We start from the raw sequence: 24,857 nt of genomic DNA, 5'->3' as shown, positions 1-24,857 counted from the left end.
ATCCCAGTCGCAGGTTACACCGTTCAAAATTGTTTTTACTAGAAATGGCATAAAAATAAATAAATAAAAAAAAATAATTATATACATATATATATACATATATATATATATATATATATATATATATATATTCAAAATCACTTTTATTACTTTGTCCACATTCACAGCCTCAGAGAGTGTTAATATAGTATGTGAAAGCTATAAAAAGCAAGGGTAAGCAATCTCTTTCCCAGGGGATACATAAACACGCAAGACCCCCGCAGTGAAATTCCCCGTCCCAAGGTTAGGCACTGAAGTGCTGCCTAATATGCTTGGCTGGCAGTGTCTCCATTAGCATGCGTGCCCTCCAAACCCTCTCATTTAGGATTGTCAGGCTAAGACTTTCCATGCCCATCGCGTCCTGGAAATGTCACTAGCCAAAGCGGCGATGAGCCCACAGAGCATTGAGCGGCGCTCGCGTCGACAGGTGACCAGACGAGACAACATGATGGATGAGCACATAGGGGAAAAGCGGCATGTTAAACAGAACAAATAAACTGCAGAACAACAGTTGGCGAACAAAAAAGGATGTGCAGAGGCCGTGTAGAGAGAGAATATAAGGAGTTAGCGAAGAGGCCAGACTCCTCCATCATGATCAGAACAGATGAGTCAATCACCACCCACTGCAGGCACAAAACACAGCTTCTCACCCACACGTGCAAGCAGACACAGGAAAGCACAGAAAGGACACCCCCGCAATCACTGCACACAGCTAACCTCTGTTCGCTAGGGTCCCATCCTTGATTTCTCCTGTAAAGCTTATCTTATTACAGCAGCTTTGTCCCACAGGACACAGCTGTTAATTAGTTTTCTGGCCCTTCTCTTGTTTTTGACTCTCTCTCTCTCTCACTCTTTCTCTTTGCAGTGCCAGGTGTGCTTTCAGTTGGGAAGTCATCAAGGAGAGTACAAGGCGTCCTCTCTATAGTGCAAATGACACACATGCTGTTATTTCTCTTTTAGAGTTAATGAATTAAATGCTTTCTGCTAATAAAGGTAAATATGAAATGTGACAGATGCTGGGAAATAATGATCACGCTTATTCTTTCAAGCCTGTGCATCTTTTGAAAGACAGCTTTTTGCTAAATGCATCAAATTATTTATTAGCAAAACTAATGGACATCTACAGCTACGTTACACAGACATTAGGGGAGGCATGAATTTGATTATTTTTTGATTCTTCAGGTCCATCAAATAGATTATTACACTCCAGAGGACACATGCAGTTGGCATGCTGCAGTTTGACATGCTTTTTGCATCTACGACCACTTTAAACATCATTTTACTGATTCTTTTAATAATTATTTAACATGTTGCCTTAATGACCCAATACAAATAGAAAGAATACATGGAATATTTTAGTTATAGTAAAATAATTTATAAACAGGGCCCTTTAAAATGAGAAAGAAAATCAAAAGTAAAAAAAAGAAAGAAAAGAAAGAAAAAAGAATAAAGTAAATAGTGACTAGTTACAAAACCTACGTGAGATACACTACCATTCAAAAGTTTGGGGCCTGTAAGATTTTTTTTAAGGAAAGCTTTTAGTCAGCATTAAGAATGGATTAAATAGATCAGTTAAGATATTTACAAAATCCCGAAAAAATGCATCATGATTTCTACAAAAATATTAAGCAGCAGCACAACTGTTTTCAACATTGACAAAATTGACGTTAATAAAATTAATACTAATTTGCAGCAACATTAGGGTGAGTAAATGATGGCCAAAGGTTTATTGTCAGATGCACTTTCCCTAAACTAAAATGATGTCATTAAAAACATGCACATCTCTGGCATCAACTGCCTAGAACCAATATTGCTCATGTGCAAACAAAAAAATTCATCTCAAGCTCAACAGTCCCTTGAGCATTAAAAGCAGAGTGCTCAGACTAGTAAACACTACTAATAATGCAATCCCAGAACACAAGCAATGCAGAGACCTTGATGGAAACAGCAAAAAGACAGAGAGAATGAGAGGGAGAGAGAAACTAAATGAACAACAACAACAGTAATATGGCATGGCAAAACTTGCAACATGTACTTTGCATTGACTTTGAGCACAAGTAGGCAGCCGCTAGCAAAGGCTATTCTGACAAAGAATAATTCACCCCACATGATGTCATTATAAATGGCTGTGGACGCTGCCATTCCAGCTGAGCAGAGGAAGTGTGAAGGAGAGGGTGACAGAACAGTGTGATGATGACTTGTAATTGACAACCGCACTGCTCTACGTGACCACACGCACCGAGGAGTACAGTGCATCCGAGAGCGTTAAAGCTCTTGGTCAAATATTAGCCAGACTCAATAAATAGAACAAATCTGTTTCACTGACATAAACTACGTCAACAGTAACCATAAATGTCTCTCATGAATCCTAATAACATTCTTTGACTTATTCTATATTTGTAGGATGTTGACAGATGAACTTGTGTATAAATCAATATTAATTTAGCACTGCCTTCATAAGCAATTATGCACACCATTTTGCACACAGGCCAAATGTACCATTAGCATGGAGGCTACACAAAAACAAAGGAGATGTGAACAGTCTATAACCTTTTACATACTGCCATAAGCACAGCCTCTCTCCCATAGTCTTTTTCACAGATGAGAAGGTATATTTAATTTGCATTGATTGTGGCTGTTAAAAATATAACTTCTGGCTAAGAGAACATTCAGCACTTTTATTTAGAAAAAACTATCCTAAAAATTAAGTTATGATGGTTTTGGTACTATTTATGGGCCAATGACACAATGTTTTTTTTATTATTTTTTTTTTATTATTATTATTTTCTTTCTAGTCAATATACAATGAATACAAATAAATAGCTTAAAACTGCAATTCATATATTTAAATGCGTCCTAGCATGTTTGTAATTTACAGTGTAATTTCATTCAATTTAATTTATTTTCATTTTTATATATTATTTTTAATTCATTACACTTCATCGCCAAATCAAAACTATGTGGTGTGAGAATGCAGAAATAGACATACTGCTGATAACAGGAAATGATGTCATAGGGATAATTATCAGATCATTTGAACCAAAACACATTGACATGACTTTTTAGAGACATTAAATTCTATTAAAATGGCATACCATATGAAATCAGCATGAATACAAAGAGAATTTGGCACTTTTTAAACTTAGTTTAAGTCATTTACTCTTACATATTTTCCACAGATCAATGACATCATACATCTGGCACAAGCCACTGATAAAAGTAGAAAAGAAACGTCTTTCTAGGTAACTACTTGACATCATCTATAAGTAAACGTACAGACTCACTCACCTGCTTGATACCAAGTCGATAAGCCATGATACGGTCGACCGTATTGGGATTCATTTGAGTCCACTGGAGTTTAAAGCCGTAGACGCGAGGTTTGTTCTGCCACTGAGCACTGTAGGTATCATAGTAGAACTCGGGAACATAGGCTTTCCCTGAAACAAAACAAATACACATTTCAGTCACATTCAATTTCATAATATTAAACAAACAATTCAGACAGATGACCAGATGTGAGGAATTCTGTAGTTTGTTTTAGATAAAAGTTGCAGATTTCTCTTTCCCTCAGTCATGGAGCTTGATACTTTATCACAAATATCCTCAATTTAGGGTGTCAGATCAATCTTTTCAACAAAAAGAAAACTACACGGTTTTGTTTTATAAGGAAATCATGTCTAAATAAAGCTAAATAACAAATAAACTTGATCATTCTTTTCAAATTATGGAAAAGTGTCGAACTGTTATTACGCTGTATATATTTAAAGATAATTAAAAAACACAAAAGTCTCCTGTTTAGACTAACAGGTCAAATGTCTGGTACACTGAAGTGATGCTAGAGAAAATTATGGATGCTTTTACAAACCATTGCTGGTGGAAAACAGATAAAAAAAATGTAAAAAGCACTCCATCAGAGGATTAAAGGAGACAGACACAAAGCAGAACAATTAGGAGAGCTCTTCTCTCTATCTGCTAAATGCTGACAAGCCCATGAAAAAATATAGGAAGCTAAAAAACACTTGCAGTATGAAATTAAAAAAGAACAACTACATTATTTGCAGAAAAATCATGCTTTCAACATAAGCTCATGAAATGAAAAGAAACGTCTCAGTTACGTATGGTAACCCTCGTTCCCTGAAGGAGGGAACGGAGACACCACGTCAGTGACCGACGCAAAATGGGATATCACTTCGATAGACCAATCTACTTCGAGTGTAAACTAAATGAGCCAATGCACATTGGCATGCAAGTATTGCATCCAGCTGCCGCTGATCACAGCGTGAGTATAAGAAGGCAGCAGGTGCATATATATAGGAGACCCGGCAGCTCAGCAGCGGTAAAGCAACCATGGCGACGGGACCACGTCGGTGACCGATGCAAAATGGGATCCCTACCAAAGCGCCATGGGTGCTGCCCCTTCCAGTGCCCTGTGCGAGCCGCCTGTGCCCCTATTAGGTGTAGGCCGGGGCTCAGAACAAGTAGTTCCACTCACCATTATCAAAGCACTACCTCACTGGGTGAGATTGGATAACACTGGGAAAACGTACCAGTTCTGCTTGGAACAGGGACGATGCGGAAGCCCCATCCTTCCCGAAGGAGGTCTTGGGAGCAAATACACATATAGCATCCGTTTAGGTTTATATGGGGAAATTTGAGGTGATTAAAACCCTCTCGGGAAGGCAGAGGCCTGCCGGGGAAACACGGGTCTAAGGCTATACCGTGGACTATACACATACGAGTACCGCTTAGGTCTCAATATGGAACCCAGCCTTCCATGGTTCTCACGGATTCATCTTCGAACACAAACCGCAGAAAAAGTCTTTGGCACGGAAGGATCGACGCATGAAAGTACGCGTCCTTCAGGTCGATCGCTGCAGACCAATCTCGAGGACGGACGCACCTGATGATGAGTTTCTGCATCAACATCTTGAACGTTAGCCGATGAAGGGCCCAGTTCAAAACTCGCAGATCCAAGATCGGTCGTAACCCACCACCTTTCTTAGGTACAATGAAGTAAAACCCTGTCTTCCTATGGGCTGGAGGGACCGGCTCTATCGCATCCTTCGCCAGTAGGACTGCGATCTCTTCCCAAAGAACAGGGGCATCAGACGCTTTCACTGTAGTGAAGCGGATACCGCTGAACTTGGTGGGACGCGGGGCGAACTGAATCGCATAGCCAAGGCTGATGGTCCGCAGGAGCCAGCGAGATGGGCTAGGTAGCGCTGACCAGGTGCTTAGAAACCGTACAAGCGGGACCAGCGGAACCACTGCCATACCCACAGTGGGGCAGCGAGGTGGAACACAGGGACCCATCTCGGGTGGCTTGTGAGCAGGCCTGAGTGTGATGCGAGTGTGGGGTGCAGGGCTCACCTGGTTCCACGGGTTGGCAGAGTGTGTGTGAGTAGGGCCTTTGTTGACACTCTCGAACTGCCCGCTGCTGCCATCTGGCGAAGGAGGAGGATGAGTGAGGTCCGGTGTTTGGCCGTCCGCAACTCTCCGTGCCCTCCTGGGACTCAGAGATAAGGGAAATTGCTCTTTTGTCGAGAATTTGGGTACCGTCGGCCGTGAGGCCAACAGCGGGAAAAAACAAAACAAAATATTCTCCACCCGGTCCTCCTCCGGGAGAGGGAGTGGTGCGTTCACCATCACAATCTTCACCCGATAGCTCTCCCTCCGATGCTGAGATTGACATCCGGTCGGGGAGAGGCCCACTGGATACCACTGGTACGCTCCTTGAAGAGGGCCCAATGTGTTCCATGGGTTGCTCCACTGGATCGGAGGTGCAAGAGGAGTGGTCCCCAGATGGCTGGTTCCCTGTGGGGTTTGTCACCACTGTAACCCTCAAACTGCCCATGCTACTGCTGGAAGTGGTTCCGCCCCCCTGAAGGTAGTGGAGCCTGGTTCGCAGCTCCAAGATGGTCATCTTCCTGCAGTGAGAACATGACTCATCCATGAAAGCCACCTCAGCATGCTTGACGCCCAGACACATGATCCGCAGCGTGCAGCATGACCATCACCCTGTGCCAGGTTACGACCGCATCCAGAAACGCACGGGTGGAATTTGCTCTTAGGAAATGGTCTTTTAGTGCTGAGGCGCACAGGGTAGTGCTTTGATAATGGTGAGTGGAACTACTTGTTCTGAGCTCCAGCCTACACCTAATAGGGGCACAGGCAGCTCGCACAGGGCACTGGAAGGGGCAGCACCCATGGCGCTTTGGTAGGGATCCCATTTTGCATCGGTCACCGGCGTGGTACTGTCGCCATGGTTGCTGTACTGCCGCTGAGCTGCCGGGTCTCCAGCTCGGCTCCTCAGCGAAAAGCTGGTATGCATTGCACCTGCTGCCTTCTTATACTCACGCTGTGATCAGCGGCAGCTGGATGCAATAATTGCATGCCAATGTACATTGGCTCGTTTAGTTTACACTCGAAGTAGATTGGTCTATCGAAGCGATATCCCAAAGGGAACTATATTTTTATGTCTAAAGTAGCTGTTTTTATAGTACATTTCAAAGGCAGCACGATACATCTAACCAAAAAGTAAAAAAAAAAAAGATAAAGATAATTATAATACTAACAATGTGGTTAAGTGGTTGAAAGCATATGTGTCTGTATCCTGGAGCATATTGTTTATGAAGATCATTTTGTTGTTTCTAAAAGAAAATAATTGACTCTATGACCAGTTTTAGAAGGCAGAATAAATCCATAAAGAATTAGTTTTTTTTTTTTTTTACGGTCTTACAGATTCTTCTTTCTGTCAGACAGGCCACTCCATCCAGAAGTTCACTTCACGACAGAAAAATGTTAAATGTGTAAGTCTGTAGAAACATCTTGGAGGTGTTATTTTGAGAAGAGCGAGGAAAGGTGGCGGTAGGGAAAATTTGCTGATGTCTGCAGGTCAGGGATAAAGGCTATCACCAGCACTTATTTTATCCCCAGCTTATTAAGAGGGAAAACGCTAGAGCCAATGCTAATGGGTCCATCGAGTTTACTCTACATGAGGCTTAGGGATAAATCTGACTCCTCTAGGAATCAATGTTTGAGTGAAGGTGGAAAGAAAAAGCAGAAGCATCATAAACACATGGCTCTAAATCAGCCTAAGATGGAGAAAGACAGTACTGCAGCTGTCACTTAGAGAGGCAAAAGAATCACAGAGGCTCTTTCAGCCAAGATTTCTGAGAGTAAGTCCACTATGCTCTATATTAGAAATGTACACAGAGCAAACCTTTGATTCATTACATTTAGAGTTGGATCATTACTAAAATTCAGCACTAAACTAGTATCAAGGTACTTCAGTATCTAAATATATACTAAACTTATAACTTATGCGACTAATAAACAGCCTCTGACAACTGAAGAAATGAAATTTGTCTTCACATATTCATATTCATTTTCACACATTCACTTTCTTATTAAGGAAGAACAACAAAATAATGGTTAGGCTAACTGTAGGGTGAGACAATTTATTTGGATAATGCAAACATTTTCTGCACTGGCATACAATGTATACCCTCAATGCTCCTTAAAACTTACACTGACCACCACTAAGCCTTGATATACATGCGTTTATTTGTGTATATAGACACTACTGTGTAGATTTGAGCTTCAAAGCCCATGCAAGAGACCGCTGGGACGTGAATACTTGTCGAATTGAAGCTGGTCCCTGGATTTTGTCAAACACATAACAGCACTATCACGACAAAGGACCTGTGCTCATACTAAATCTCAGAACAAGAATCCTTTATATGTGCCTCTCAACCAGTGGATAGTTCTTAGTACTTACCCATCAACCACTGGACCACCATCCAATCCATACATCTCAACTAACTCTTCCAAAAAATATATTAAAATACTGTATATATCTTTGACAAATTTTTTAACCGTTTACTAACCATTTGCATTAAACTAACAAATTCGACTTTACTCTTCATTTACACTTTCCCCTATGTAACACTAAAGTTGTTATTCAAAATGTCAAAGCTGCTTTTTTATATACAATAAAAGTCCATGATCACTCTTTGTTTGGTTTGTTAATGAAATTGTTAAATGAAAAAGCTAAATTAATCATCTGCAATTGTTCTATTCTATTCACACAGAGAGTAAAATGAATACACATCAGGCAAAGCAAATTCGCCCAGTGAGGATAAATCCATAAATTGTATTCATTTTAATATATAAAGACAAATAATTCATCAAATCTTTTTGATGAATTTCTATATACTGTATCTGTGTAGAAAGTAAAAAGAGTGCAAGAGTGCAGAATCTGACTATTTTAGATTTTTTCATATATAATTATATTGTACTATATGTATAATCAAAGCTGTTGAACCTTGTCTTTTACACTTTTTTTATTATTTTCTTAAAAAAGGTACATGTGTTAACACATTAACTCAGATAAAAATGTTAAATTAATCAATTATTAATATGGTTATGTGAATCTCTTGACAGCCCAGTTTTTATTGAATAAAAAGATACACTACTTTTCAAAAGCACAACACTGGTGCCCTTTCAGAAAATAGGTGCATGATGCTCCTGCAGGACTTCTAGAACTTTCTGCTATATTAATTGGTAACCCTTGGTGGGTTTACATTGCCCAGTGCTGCGTACATCTGAGGTGAATGCTGAGACAGAGAAAATGCAAGCTTTATCTTCAAACAGTTGTGCACATTGCTCTAAAAAAGTGAAATGTCAACTTGATGTATTGGCCATTTGTTCAATCGTCATGCAAAACCCTGTGGCCGTGTGACATTCGGTGGCTTTGCCTTAATTTGCTTGAACCTGAAAGGTTTCCTTTACATTACAACATCAGGGGAGCTTAACCTCCAATAAAACAGCCTCAATGTGGGATTTTCTGGCTTGTGCTCTTTTAACGCCCAGACATTTAAAAACCCATATAATGACAACGATAAATGAGAGCTTCAAGCTCGTGCAGCATGTTCCTGCATCACAGCGAGCAGAGGCTCATCATAGATGCATGGTTTGTGCAAAACAATGGCCTTCAGCATGTCCTACAGAAGTGCACTGAGAAGAGAGAGAGAGAATGAGAGAGAGAGAGAGATGCGGATACAAGGAGAGTGGATATGAGTGATATAATCCTCTTTTATGCCTGCTGAACAGAGCAGGAAATTGTCAATGCAAATTAAATGATTAGGGGTGAACATCTCCAAGAATAACCTATGCATCAGAAAGTAGGTAGCTCATCTCTCTCTCTCTCCTACATCCTCCTCTGGTCCAGGATGCCTCATCAACCAGCTGGGATTTCAGCCATGAATATTCAACAGCAGAGAGGGCAAAAACACAAGCTAGCAGTTCCCATTTCTAAACACGGGTGTCTGGTGCAGTAGCAGGCATGAGATCAGGCTACTTTTGTGGTGGCACGAAATCAAAGAGAAACTGCTCCACCATTTGAACCAAATTCCAGGTGACATGGTAGACTGAATTTATCTGTGCCAAAACTTGAAGGAAAAGCAAGTGTGGCTTTTGAATCACTAGTGAAGTGTCTAATGCTGGTAATGTATCGGCACAGTTTAATTTACTCCACTGTTAAGCGTTTGTTAAGCAATGAGATTAGCATTACGTTTTATTAATGACTGAACATATAATGTGAAATATGCATAAACAAGAAAATATTTGCAGGACAAAATCAACATCTGCTTAATGGACAGTTAAAAAAATAACAGGGTGCTTTAGTAATGTTTCTATATCATTAAATGTGATTGTAGAACAAAAATCTGTCATGAGTTTCACTTGCCTACAATGAACAATTTTGAATCAGGAACCAACTCAGAGCAAGGGCATTTTTTCCCTCATGTGCTTGATGCTTAATTGTACATTAAAACATTTTGGTTCTATGTTGGGTCGCCATTTGATGTAGCCTGACCAATGAACAGAGTGCGGGCTGAGAGCCGTGACGTAGATGCTAAGCGCCGAATTTAGGATTGTAGTTTAGGTTAGGGAAATCAAAAACGGACATGGAGACACGGGAATGCTTTTCACTCTGTTGTGGAGAATATCCCCGCCATTTGCCAACTGAAGCCCCATTTCACATTTTGAATGAAGGTGAAGTTGTTGCCCTATAATAACACACGTCATAACCAAACGTTATGTGATTGTCTTATGGGTAACCAATGATTTTAAACTTCAGACAAGTTGCCCCCACAAGAAAGAAAACGCTTGTCAATTACGCCCTTCCAGACTCTGTCTACGAAGCAAAGCGAAGTAGCAGAGTTTGGTATTACCAGGCTACATTTGATGTGCAATGTGCTGAAACAGATCTGGTTGAGAAACACAATTTTACAGTTTATCAGGAACCAATATACTGTAAAATGGTGATTCTCAACCAGATCTGTTTCAGCACATTGCACATCAAATGGCGACCCAACATAGAACCAAAATGTTTTGATGTACAATTAAGCATTGAGCACATGAGGGGAAAATGCCCTTGCTCTAAATATCACAGCAATGATGATATCCAGCACATGATTCAATGTGACATTCCATTTAGTTCTTCGTAATTCCATGTTTCAAACTTTAGTTAGTGTGTAATGTTGTTGTTAGAGTATAAATAATATCTGTACAATTCTAAAGCTCAAAGTTCAATGCCAAGCGAGATATTTTATTTAACAGAATTCGCCTACATCAAATGACCAGTTTGGACTACATCCCTCTACTTCCTGCAGTAATGACATCACTAGAACAGTTTTTTGACTAACCTTCGCCCACAAGAATACACAAAAGGGGGCATGGTCTTGTTGCGCTCCGACAGAGAAGAGGAAGAGCTGCGTTTGTCGTCATGTCATCGAAACGCTGTTATTTTCATCTCGGAGTAAAATCATCTTAGTTTGGCCTTCCCAGGGACGCTGTACTTAGAGATCAATGGTTACAATTTATGTTTAACTCGGTTCCCGAAAATTATAATCCACATGTAAAACTATGTGCAGGACATTTTGCTGAGGACAGCTTCCTCAATCTCAATCAGTTTAATGCCAGATTCGCACAAAGATTATTCTTGAAAGATGGAGCAGTTCCCTCTTTGTCTGGAGAAGGCGTTGTTTATGGACCACAACCGGTAAGTGTATTTTATTATTTAAGTTGGTGCGTTTAACAGTTTCTTTAACTTATTACACAAAGGGCAACGCTGTTTAGCTATGTTAACTAGATGGTAGGGCTGTGCAAAAAATCGAATGCGATTTTTATGCGCATCTCGTCAGTAAAGGCGTTCTGTGATTAGAAGTACATCTCCAGCATGTGGGTTCAGATCAGGATTGCCAGGTTTTCAAAATAAATCCTGCCCACTTGCTTCTCAAAACTTGTCCAAAACTAGCCCAATCGCGTTTCCAGGAGGGCAGCGTGCGCTAAGCTGGTGTCGAATCACAACACAGGAACCGCTGGCACAATCAGAACTCGTTACATTTTTCTGAAGGAGGGACTTCATAGAACAAGGAAGTCATCAGCCCGTTTTTATGACAGTGAAAACAGCGGTATACAGATAAGTTATATAAGAAATATACTGTTTTTTTACACGCGAAACATGAACATATGTTATATTGCACACTGTAAACACAATCAAAGCTTCAAAAAAACACGAAAAACGTGACCTTTGAAAAAACAAGAGGATGCGACCCAATTCTTACACTTATGTACAGTATTCTGCACCATTTTGTGTGATAAGATATGACTAGCTTGTCAAAAAAAAATTACTTCTAAAAGACCCTGATAATATTAATTTTAATTGTCTTACCTGTGACAAGGAAAGTACATCGGCCAGCTCCTGCTTCGTTTTTGATGTCACAAGTGTACGCGCCGTAACCCTCGCGGTTGAGGGCCCTTACGTGGTATTCCGTCTCATCCCGAGAATCCAACTGGCCCACTGTCAGCAGTCTGGTGCCCAGCTTCCATTCATAATCTAGTACTTTTGAGGGGTGGGCACGTAAGAACCTGCAGCTCAGTGAAAATGGCCGGCCCAGACCTTGCCTGATCTCTGTATACACCGGCTCCACCGTCGGAGGATCTGAAAAAGGACGCACATTCCCATCAGACACAAATCACATATTTACACCGGAATCAATAAAACCAATACAAATGACAAACCTGGTAATTTGGAGAGATGAGAAATAAAACAGTGTTAAAAGTCTTTCAAAGACTTTTCAAAAACCGCAAAAACAGACAGACATCACAGATGAATTTGAAAGTTTTATACTCATAGTGAAGCAGCAAAACAGCAGCAAAAAAAATGAAAAATTGCTATCTCATTCACTCATAAGACGGTGACCTGTCATGAATCAGTTATTCATGGTGTTGCGAGCCAACGCGTGTAGTGCACAGCACTTCTATTAATGTCCGCTGAGAGACATGCACTCTTACAGAAAGCGTTTGATGCACAGAATTCACACATTCTGCTTTTACTTCTCCATCACATACAGTACATACTACACCACCTCTGTGTAGGCTCCAATAAGTATTTATAATTTGGACATTTTTTAATTGCAGGGTTTATGAATGAAAATGTCTTTCATAATGATTGCTATGGCCCTGGTCTTCCCAAAATAATGAATTTGACCATTTTTCTTGAAATTTTATCATCTGTATGGTTATCGAGGATGTCTTCAGTAGATTAATAGAACAGTAGAGGCAATACAGAGATGCGGTCCAGTAATTCAGACTATTCACACTTTACTGTGTGCTACACAAAGTACCCCTTCATCTCAAACCCACAGTGGCAATCATTTGCAGCGTGCTCATCTCAGTCCAATTTCCCAAACTCATATAGAACAGCACACATTTTTCCCTGTCTAAAAGTGATGGAAATCAAAAAGGAAAGTAAACTTACTGTACCAGACAAAGATCGAATCTCTGCTTCTTAGAATTTTAAAGACACTGAAATGAATTTAGTAGACAAAGTCTACTAGTGCACTTTAGCATTTTATTGCTTTTTTTTTTGATGAGGACAGTGAATCGGAGAGTGAAGGAAAAGCATATGGGCAAGGCTGTTGGAAAGGTGGTCTAGATTATTCTGAGTCATGAAGTTGGTAGAGAAATGAGATCTGATCTGAACACAGTTTGCTGAATTGATGTGCAGAAAATAGTAGTAACAATGAATAAGCATGTCCAAACTAGTATTGTATGTAAAAATGAGGCATGCACTTTACATGGATTTTTAAACACATAATACATTACTGAATGGTATACACACTATTAAAAAAAATAGTTACCCCGCTGCCTTAAATTTATTGTTAACTTAATTTTTTTTGGTGTGATACAGTTGTTTCAACTTGCGTTTTTTAGTTGAATCTGCAGTTATACTAATTAATTCAAATTTCTGATTAGTTGGAAGCCAATAAAGCCAATAAAAAATGTTCTTGTTGTCTGGACCAATTATAAAAAAAATGTTATGTCTACAAATAAATAAGTTGAAATTGTTCCTTGTCAGATGTTTTTGCTTCCAGTAAAACAAAAGAAATCCTACTGATGGTCAAGATAATTAGATTTTAGACAAGCTTATTTAGTTGTGCTTTTCAGAGAAAAAAAAAAACATACCAAATTGTCAGAAAATTGTAAGTTAAACTTTTTATACAAGCTAATTTTTTAATTGTAATGACAAATTAATTAAAATGCACTTATTAAGCTATTTTAAGGTTCCAAATATTGTTTAGGGATTCTCCTAAAATAGGTTTACATGCATGGAAGATCAAAAAATGCTTTCGTTTTCTCAAAATATGCATTTAATATCATTTTCCAACAATTCTCAAACGATTAGTTCAGAGCCGTTCTGAGATTCACTCTCTAAAACTCTCCTTTCCGTGAGCCTACTCTGCTCTGATTGGTCAGATGACCCAGTCTGTTGTAATTGGTTTACCATGTAGAGCGCATGTCAGAAACAATATGGCCATTGCCATAGTTCTGTATTTTTTACACTTGATGGAAAACATAAAATCTATTATTTATTATACTAACATATTGTGATACAGTGGAGCCAGCTGGTCTAAATAAACTGTTTACTGAGCCATCTTTCAAGAGCAAGTGAGATTAGAGAAGCAGTCTTCAGTAAAATGATGGGAACAAAAAAAATATTGGGATTGTACTGCTGTGGTACAGTGGAAAAAAATATTTTTAACCACTAAATCTTTGCAGCCTCAACTTCCAGATGTGAAAATAAAACAAATGTTACTTTCACAGCGTAGGACACAGCATCTTCTTGACATAATGTTAACCACACAAACAAGCTACACTTTAGCAGTGTGGGTGGGTTAAGTTATTCACGGCCAATTTGCAGATTGTTTACATTCACATACAGCTACATAACACACAAGGTAATATTCTAAATGACATAATAATAGGGGCACTTTAAATAAAGAATAATAATAAAAGCATTTTCTTATATATATAAAAAAGCTCTGTGCTTTCTGAGTTGAAATAAACATCATTTTTTTAGGGAATGAGAGAAGGAAAAAGAAAGACAATAAGTGGACTGAAGCATGTATTACGAAATAACAAGAACAAGCTTTAGCAATCATGACATTTAGAGCAAGTCTTTCTAAAAACAGTGGTTTGTTCACTTTGTTTCCCCACTCCAAATGGCAAACATGTGGAGGCTCCACGCTGTGTGGATTACATTCTGTGCAATATAATATCTCTTACAGCTGAGGTCAACAGTTCAGTATCTACAACGACTTTATTCAGGCAATGATGCGAGCCCGGACCCACCGCATTTTGTCATTCTGAATTTCACGGCTGAGTTTCCCAAATTGAACCAATTCCTGCTGACATGTTGCCAATGGATGAGGCTTTGATAGACTAGTCATGGCGGTTATCGCGCTGTCAGACAGGTGACGGCGGGCAACAGTGTGTATTTGCAAATCGATTTTCAGCAATATGGGTAGAACAGGAAAATAGATTTGCTGAAATGGGATCAATTGTGTATGCAAGTAGAAAGAAAAAAAAACTGATAAATGACTTGTTGAAAAATTGCAACAAGAGGTTAAGAACACTCCCAAATTGCTAATAAATGCACTGTACATTGCACAATATTGTAGCACACTGAATGTGTACACATTTTAATAACAGCTGTGTATCATATTGACTCACTGCATGGTAACAAGCTGTTATTGAGTAAAAGCTTTATGTGTTTTTTTCAGCAATATATAGCTGCAACATGTCTGAAGTCTACATCAATTGAATTTGCAAGCCATTTACATTTAATCTAGTGAATTTATGAGGGAAAAAAGATATACAATGAAGGTTTATTTCATTTATGGAGTTTATCCATTATAAATGGGCTGGATGATGAAAATTGTGTGCTACATACATTCCAGAATGGAGACCAAAATTTTAATAATGAATATTATTATAATTGTTATAATTATAATCTAATCAACATATAGGGTACACAAATATGGCCCAATCAATATGGCAAAAAACATTTAAACATATTTTAACCTATGGCCAAAAAATACTTAAAAAAATACTTTCAAATATTTCAAAATGGATTTACATATATACATATATATACATATATACACATGTTCTACCAATACATTTATTGTTTATAAAAAAAAGAAAAATAGAAAAAAAAAGAAAAACAATTAAAAGTACATATTTGCCTCCCATATATTTCAGTCCAAGAAAATACATTCACATCACATTTAAAGAAAGATTTTATTTGTTGTCTATACCACAAAACATGTCCCTGAAATACATTTTGAAATATGTTTGGTATATGAATGTTGAAAATAAATATATTTTCAATTTCAACAAATTATTTTATTGAGCTTCACGGTTTATAAATTTAGCGTATAGTTTGTCTAGATTTTATTTAATACTTTTTTTCTTTTTCGCCAAATTGGAAGTGAGTATCAAAAAGCAATGTCTGATTTGAATGTCCGAATCTGCAATTCATGCAATGTCCGAACTGCTAGAACTCTTGTGAACGCGTTTCACAGCAGCAAGCACGTGAGGCGTTCTCATTCTTTGTCTTGCATTATGGCAGATCGCAGACTTATAAGTGCATTACCGCCACCTCTCTCTCAAATGGACATTGCGTGAATCAGAGGTAAAAATTTTTTACATAAATACTGTTCAGTTTCTTGCACAGACCGATCGTTTTGTGTCTTTACACATCAATGTATCATCACGAGCCTATATTTTGGATGCCCTGGGGGTAAGCAGATAAACATAAAATTTTAATTTTTGGGTTAACTATCTCTTTAATAGACTTCCTATTAAAAACTTTTGAATCATTTGTATCAGTTTCTACATCATTATTAAGGCTCTTAATTGCAAATAGATGAATGTTTAGCAGCACAAAAACATTTGTTTCTGACCTGTGTGAGAAATTGTTGTGTAACAAGCAATTACATGACATAACATGACAAAAGGCTTCTGTATAGATGAAAATGATAAAACCTATTCATTAACAAGTCCCTGCAGAACCCAGTCCAGTATTAACTAAAGCAATAATGTAGTTTTTTGTTCTATTTTGGTAAATTTCTTAGGGGACTAAAAGCTGGGCTTGATGCATGAATGGTGATAGTACTTTCAATTGCATTCAGGACTTTTGCATGAGCATACTCTCTTTTTCATAAATTAGTACTATTGGGAATAAATTAGTTCTCTGCTAATTAGGCTGGCAGCCAGTTTTCAAATGCAATACTAAGCGAACATCGAGTATGGAACACTGGTATTGTGTCATCCGAGGAGAGGAATATTCTTCTATTCTCCAGCGCTTATCCCAGTTCCACACCACTAATCAGGATGCCAATTTCATCCCCTCGTAATGAGGACCAACACTGCTCTTATATTCCACATCAGAATCCCTATTTGCATATGAGCTGTCCCAGTGTTATGTCACTTTGAATAAGTTTCTGTCGTCCAAAAAATCTCTCTTGTAGCAGTCTCTCAAAGGCTACATCAGTTCTACTTAAACCTTGTTTAAGTTGCAATTACTTATCGCTGAACCCAAATGGAATCTGTGGGCTTTTATTGCATTGTATGCACTTATTTTAGGAACAATAATCTAAATGGATTTAAACATGGTAAAATGTTGAGAATACTATACTTATTTGTAGCAGAAAATGTAATCAAATTAGTCAAACTGATTAATAAATAAACATGCAGAGTTGGGAAAGACATTTAAAAAATTGCAGTACATTATGCAGTATATTACGTATACACTAGTGTTCAAAAGTTTGGGCTCAGCAAGTTGTACTCATTTATTTATTTAGAAAGAAATTAATACTTTTATTCTGCAAAAAAAAAAAAAAAATTATCAAAGGTGACAGTAAAATAGATTTATGTGTCACACATATATGATTTCAAACAAATACTATTTTTTTAATAAATGCTCTTTCCATTCATCAAAGATTCTTGAAAAAAATCACAGTTTTAAAGTGTAACATGTCGTGCTAATTAAAGGGCACAACGAAGGAGTATTTTCCAAACATTTATTATAAATCCAAAAGAAATACAGACAGGAGAAGTGCAGGAGCAAACGTAGCGCACACAATGGTAGTGCAAATAACAAGCTATGACTGAACAAAACAGGAAGTATAAATAAGGAGACTAATAAATGAGAAACAGTTGCAAATCATAAGTAACCATAGCAACAAATCAGGACTAATAGGAAACTCGGGCAACAGAATTAAACATAGCAGGAACAAGGTGGAGACGGGGACCTGGAAGACAGTGGCGGAGCCGGATCGACTGAGGACAACGGTGGAGCTGAAGGGAAGGAGGAGCCAGAAGGGATGGAGGGATGAGGTGAAGCTGGATGAGTGGAATCCCGTAGCAAAGGAAGGTCGACAACTGACCAAGGCAGATCCAGAGGGACAAGGGAGCCCGGTGGAGCCAGTGGGATGACGGGCCATGGTGGAGACATAAAAGCAAGGAGCCAAGGTACCAAGGACCGAGGTGGAGTCCGGGACTCGAAGGCTGGAGGTAGAGACAGGGGATCCTCACGCCTAGGAAGAGCTAGAGCAGGGGTGGGGAACGTTGATCCTGGAGGGCCTGTGTCCCTGCAGAGTTTAGCTCCAATTCTAATCAAACACACCTGAACAAGCTAATCAAGGTCTTCAGAATACAGGTAGGTTTTTTTTCAGGGTTGGAGCTAAACTCTGCAGGGACACAGGCCCTCCAGGATCAACGTTCCCCACCCCTGAGCTAGAGACTGGAAGGCCCGAGACGAATCAGAGCATCCTAATAGTGCTGACTGAGGATGAGCTGAGCGACTTACAGGAACCAGCAGAGACAGGGCTGAGGAACTGGCTGGTTTTTGAAGAAAAGGTGTCAGAGGGAAGCTTGGTGGGAACTCAGTAGACATAGGAAACTCAGGAGAATTGGGTATTCCCTCCCCAAACTAGTCAATTAAATCTACATCAAAGATGTCCATCAGTTCCTCTATATAGTTTCCAGAAGCCAGCTGCAGCTCACCCTCAGTAGCGGGAGTGTGGGCGGGGCTTCCCTCCAAGCCATCGATCTCCAATAATACTCCCTCTGCAACACTCGTTGTTGCCGGCTCGCGCACTTGGTCAGATGTGTCGTCAGGATCGGGCTCAGGCATATCCTCTTGCACTGGCTCTGTCGCGGGGGGCTCTGGCTCTCCATCTGTGGTGGGCTCTGGCAGATGCTCTGTGCAGCAGGGTAATGGTTGGCTGGGCTCTGGGTCGGGAGTGGCGCTGATAACTTCCTCCACTGGTCCGATGGTAAAAGGCGATCCACAGTTCACTAGCACCCACTCCACAAATGCGTCAAAGCTCCCTTGAGGACCATACTTGGACAGCTTAGCCTTTGTGGCGGTGTTCAGTCCTATGTAATAAAAGGCAGCTGGGTAATGCTTCAGGTATGCTAGATCTAAAAAATCCCTTGTGTTTTCCTCAAGGGAGTGATCCCCCTGCTCGAGCAAGAGGAGCTAGACGGCAGCCAGGTTCGTGTAAAAACAAAAATAATAAACTGCAGCAACACTTTTCACTTTGTGGCCGATTATAAATAAATACATAAATTAACTGATAATGTGACTTCAATGATTCTAAATATCCATCACAGAATACCGTACACAAATGTTTTTATTACTAAAATATTGTAAATAATGTTGCAGCAACACAACTTGCTACTTATAAAATAGAACTGTTTCACTACTGAAAACCACATGATTAAGAATAGAATCGCTTCCACCTTTCTAGCAGACTGACTAGTTTTAGTGACACTATTGCTGATCACTGTGGTGGAGGATGTGTGGAACTTTGTGAATGACGCTCATTCTGATTCAGTGAGGAAAAAGCTGCTGTGAAGGAGAATCTTCTCGAGGAGTTTCTTCTTTTACCCTGCAGCTTTGAGAATGTGAAGAGGAGAAGGTGGGTTGTTACTGTCAGGGTTTAACTGCAATTATCCCTTCATTAAAATATATTACATCATTAATAATCAGTCAGCCTTGCCACATTAAGATGCAATTAAATCTTACTTCAGTCCAAGGTGTTAGAAGTCCAAGGTGCACGGCAGTCATATTCATCATGTCTGCTTAACTAACATGACGATATGAGAATCCATCATCAAAATCTAATCTCATGGTAGAATTAACAGTCCCACCACCACCTCTCTGATAAAAAAGAATCCCCCCTCCCACAATTCTACAAATAGAAGCTCCTGCAACTGCAAGCCAGGCTTTCTGCACTGTAAGACTGAGAAGACTTGTAGTGTAAAAAAAAACGTCACATTCTAATTAGATAGACTCAGCTCTCGATTAACACCGCTCCCGAAGAAATGACAAAAAAAGCTCACTTGATTCCCTCTCTATTTCTCCCTCCCTTTCTGTTATTGTTTCTCTCCTTTTTTGGTCTAGTCCCCCTTCAAATGCATGTGAGCAATGACAAGAGTGCCAATTGACCTTTACAGCTGGTAGCTGTTCACCTCTTGCAAAAAATCGTATGTGATGAGGTTACAATTCTGTCACAGTCAATGGTTTTGTGGCAATCATTGTCCATCTTGCATGGATCAGTGTGCGCTTAATTATGGATGGGTAGTTTTCGCTGGTACATGATCTGAAAATGAATTCAATTAACCCCCTGACTGGCGAATGTTGGCCATGTTGTGTGGTACAGAAGGTGGGGCATCCGTGTCAACACTTAACAAGTGACAGGAGATAATTGGTTTCAAGTGCTTAAAAAAATACTCCAGTTATACTTGTATTTGGTCTGGACACTAGATATTTGACTGACTTTTAAAAAAATGTCAGACCTCTGCTTCCAGTTATTTTTGTGTCCATCATAAAAATGCTGTTATTTTTAATTGCATCGAACTTTGAATTGCATCAGATATACAGAGATTGTATGAAGGGATAGCCATATTACAGCTGACCTTGCCACAGTGACAGTGGACAGAGGAAGTTCTCATAGTGGTCCTGGCATGGCCAATGTTTTTTTTACTGAAAGGGATGAAAGTAGGGATGAGGGAAAATAATTATTGGGAAACAAGAGGAGGAATGAGATCAGGAATATTAAAGGCCAGTTAGTTTGGATGCAAACTACTTGGATGCCATCTTTGAGAAGATGGGTGTATTTTGATACATGATTCATTAGGTCATTGGGCCAAAAAAATAATTATGATGAGAAATAAATTTACTTAATTTCTCTTCACTTTATATATCACCTTTATATATCACAGAGGGACTGCATTTCTTAGTTTAAACTTAATTTCTATTTCTTATATTTTTCTCTGAGATTTGCTTCAGTGTGAAATTAATCTACAAATAATTACTAATATCTATTTCTGCAAATAAGATGTGAGAAAGTATTTGAATATAATAATAAATAATACACTTCACCTTTGAACCAGCCAACAATAGTCCAGATGAGCAAGGAAAATTTCATCTCCAAACTTGGACACAGAATCATCGTGTCTGTTGCTCTTCAGATGTCCTCAGGCGGTTCATTTTCAACCTAGCATTCCATCAGAGCTTCAAGGTCAGTGGCAGTCAGCCTGAGCGTTGGAGCGAGTTGTGGTTTTTGAGGAGCAATTAAACCGAATGCTAACAGAAGGCTGAGAGCTATGTATGCGGAAAGGATGATGCTGGGGTCGTCTTGTTAAAATCAGAGCCATGAACAGAGACTTCTATGGAGATCAAACTCATCCTTTATGATGAAAACTTTAATCTAACGTATATTGCAGCTTTTGAAAGGTTGAATGGCTGTCACTAAACTAAAGAAATGTAATCATGGAGACACATTCAAATAGCAGTCACACGACATATAAATCTTTTAAAGGTGCCCTAGAATGCAAAAATCACTTTTATAAGGTGAGTGAACACAGCTGTGTGGCCACAGTGTGTGAAAACAACCAGCCTATAATGGTAAAAATCTACTCACTCATAATCCCAAAAAATCATAAACAGTCTCTCCACACGAGCAGTTCCAGAAAACATATTTGGTGAAAGTCCCGCCTGTTTTTGATGCTCTCTGCCCTATACAAAGCCCCGAGTGAGAAGCATCGGTCTGCCATTTATGTTCTCTTGATGTAGCAGCTGGAGATACAATGTCAGCGCCAAAGAGCTATTTAAAGTGTGTGTTGGGATACACCAACGAACATAGGAGTCTCCATAGACTGCTGAGGACATGGTGGTTACATTTCATTTTCGAAGGAAATGTCAAGGAAAAAAAGTCCTGTACGTTTGTGCTAACATTTTACACCAGACTGCTCACAAATGAGGGTCAGTTTAGTGCGGGAGCTGTGCAAAGATTGCTTCTGAAAGCAGGAGCGATACCTACGCTTTGTGCGAAAATGTCCAGACTCCAGACAAAGTAAGCATCACAAATCATATTTTGTTTTATAAAAGAGCTTCTTTGCTCTCTGTAAGGCTAATGTTGCTAAAGCTACCATTCTCATTTTCATTTAAAGATCAGAATCCAGGCCAAGAAATCACCTTGACCTTGAATCTCTAAATCAGTTAATCTCTCCCCAATTGCGGAATCTAGGTGTGGTGGTAGATAGGTGCCTCAAATTCGACAAGCAGATAAGCGCAGTCATTGGGTCCAGCTTCTTCTCTCTTCGCTCTTTATCAAAAATCAAATCTTTTCTTCCTAAGCGCTTAATGGAGACTGCTATCCATGCTCTTATTACCTCCCTCCTGGACTATTGCAATTCCCTTTACTTTGGTATATCTAAGTCCCAAACGGCACGCTTACAGGTCGTTCAAAACGCTGTCGCGAGATTCTTGAAGGGAAAGAGGAAATCTGATCATCTCCCCTTCTGAGATCCCTTCACTAGCTTCCGATTAATTTTAGAATTGATTTTAAAATTCTATTACTGGTTTTTAAATCATTAAATGATTTAGCACCTTCTTATTTGTCTGATCTACTTCACCCCTACCATCCCACGAGTGACATGACATTCAGCACATACTCAGAATTCATGCTCTGCATTTAACCTATCCAAAGTGCACACACACAGAAGTGAACACACACACTGTGAACACACACCCGGAGCAGTGGGCAGCCATTTATGCTGCGGCGCACGGGGAGCAGCTGGGGGTTCAGTGCCTTGCTCAAGGGCACCTCAGTCATGGTATTGCTGCCCCGAGATTCAAACCTACAACCTTAGGGTTAGGAGTCAAACTCTCTAACCACTAAGCCACCCCTAGAGGTCTTAGATCCAAAGATAAGCTCCTCCTTCAGATTCCCACAACCCGGTTTTCTGTCGATTTGTCCTACGCTGTCAGATTTTCCTACCTCTCACTAAAAAACAGTGGGTAGCAGTGATGCGCGGGTCAATGTATTAATAACTAAAAGTTATTAAACTATTAAACTAAACTAAACTATTAAACTAAAAATTAAAAAGCAGTAAATGCTCATCGTAGCGTCATTGGGTCATAGGAACGTAGGCAAAACTAACTAGGCAAAAAAAATAAAAAATTAATATACTATTATAATTTTGTCAAGAATTTTTTTTTTGTGTGTGTTTTTCTTTTTGTTCAGCTTACTTATTTGTTTTTAATGTATAACTGGTATGTCAATATGTCCTCAGGCTCCCTATTATAAGCTTGGATAGCTTCTTTGGGAGACCTGATTCACACATGAATATATGTGCTATCTGAATTATGCCATTTGTTCTGATATTATGTGTGGGTGAACTAATAAATACAAATACAAATACAAAATACAAATTATAAAAAAAATAGTCAGTAAGCTCATAATTTGTACTAAAATAGTCTAGTCTGGCTATGTCTATTTGTATGTTTCTGCAAGGTCAGCAGACATCGAGGCTCGGGTTTGTTCCGATCAAAGCTCGTGAGCGGAGAGCGCATTTCTGAATATTACACTCCGCTCATTCCGTGGGTTCTCGCTCAACCCAGAATGGCCTGCTGGTTCGAAAATATGCAAGGAGTCATTTAATTGTTTAGTAATAAACTGATGTTTTCTGTGTCGCTGCAACGATGAAGTTGACGATGCAGACTCGCCATGAACGCCAGAGAGAAATGCACATTTCATATGGATTACATCATCAGAGAGTAGCCCGTTTATTTTGGTTTGAATATTTTCGTTTAAAAGAAGACATTTCAAGCTTTCTGTAATATATAGCCTATATTTCTGAAATCTGAGGCACACGCAGTTTAGTTCACATGCAATGCAAGTGATCCTGCCGGCGCCTTATTACATTGTCTGCTAGGCTATATATTTGCTTCTTATTTATTAAATATACGGGCAACTGATTGATAAAACATTGATCAAAATTAAGATATAATTTATACAAAACGAAAATCTTTTAAAAATAGTTTTCTATAAAAGAAAACTTAATGAAGTCATCAAAATCATGTTTTACCAAAAACAGCGCTGTTGCTCCCCATGCAGTCTTCTTTGCCACCTCCATCTTTACGTGCAGACTGAGCTTGTGCGTCATCTTCATGCCAGTTATTCAGCCAATAAAGTGTAGGCCTATGTATTTCAAAACTGTGTCTAGTACTATATAAATTTTATTTCAAAGGACCCGACCGACCGCGACCCGACTATCAATAAAAAATGTTTTGGATGACTCGTAACCGCGGGCAGCCGCGGGTGACCACAGGCACCCGCTCATTTTGGTTCAACCCGCGCATCACTGGTGGGTAGTACAATTCGACAACGAAAAATGCTACTGTAAAGTTATGGTTTATTAACATCTACACCTACCACAACCCTAAACCTACCCTTACAATACTGCAAATACAGTAATTATGTGTTATATTCACGGTTGTAGCTAGAAGGGATACAGCTACAGGAAACCAACAATAAATATTATTTTCTACCATTTAGATTGCGTTTTTATTAAAGTCTAAACCTACCCCAACCCTAAACCTACCCTTACAGTAATGCAGATACATTAAATATCATTGTTTAGCATGAGAAAAAGGACGCGATATTGATGTGCGCATGCGCAGTAAACCCGGGGAGGAAAATCTGACGGGTAGGATAAAATGTCAGGACACAGGCTAAAAATCGAGGGGTAAACGAGCCTTTGAAGTGGCCGGCCCATCACTGTGGAACAAGCTCCCACTCTATATTAGATCTGCCTGCACTTTGTCTGAGTTCACTTTGTCTGCGTTACATCTTATATTAAATTATGTATTTTCACATCTATCTATCTATCTAAAAAATAATTAATACATTTATCATTGCTTTAAATATGGTGTTTACAGTCCATAGAGCAGCTCTGAGTAACAGATAGATAGACAGATAGATAGATAGATCAAACCAAATAATAGTCTTGATACATCTATTGTTCAGAAATGAGCTTCAACTGTTCAGCATTTAATTCTGTCCAGAAATGATATTATACTGATTAAATGCTGATGAAAAAAATAGGAA

The 24,857-nt window shown here is 39.1% G+C and overlaps 1 protein-coding gene across 2 annotated transcripts in view; it reads right to left on the bottom strand.

Moving 5' to 3' along the window:
• LOC132111588 (MAM domain-containing glycosylphosphatidylinositol anchor protein 2-like) overlaps window positions 1–24,857 on the bottom strand; it is a 178,674-nt gene that overhangs the window by 30,882 nt on the left and 122,935 nt on the right. For both annotated transcript variants that reach the window (XM_059519025.1, XM_059519026.1), the window contains exons 9-10: window positions 11,777–12,046; window positions 3,328–3,476 (exon numbers count right to left, since the gene is read on the bottom strand). In XM_059519025.1, the coding sequence (XP_059375008.1) occupies window positions 3,328–3,476; window positions 11,777–12,046 (419 nt within the window). The remainder of the gene's footprint in view (window positions 1–3,327; window positions 3,477–11,776; window positions 12,047–24,857) is intronic.

Source organism: Carassius carassius, chromosome 31 (genome assembly GCF_963082965.1).
Source record: "Carassius carassius chromosome 31, fCarCar2.1, whole genome shotgun sequence".
In the NCBI taxonomy this organism is placed as follows: Eukaryota; Metazoa; Chordata; class Actinopteri; order Cypriniformes; family Cyprinidae; genus Carassius; species Carassius carassius.
This window is presented reverse-complemented; position numbering and strand designations above follow the sequence as displayed.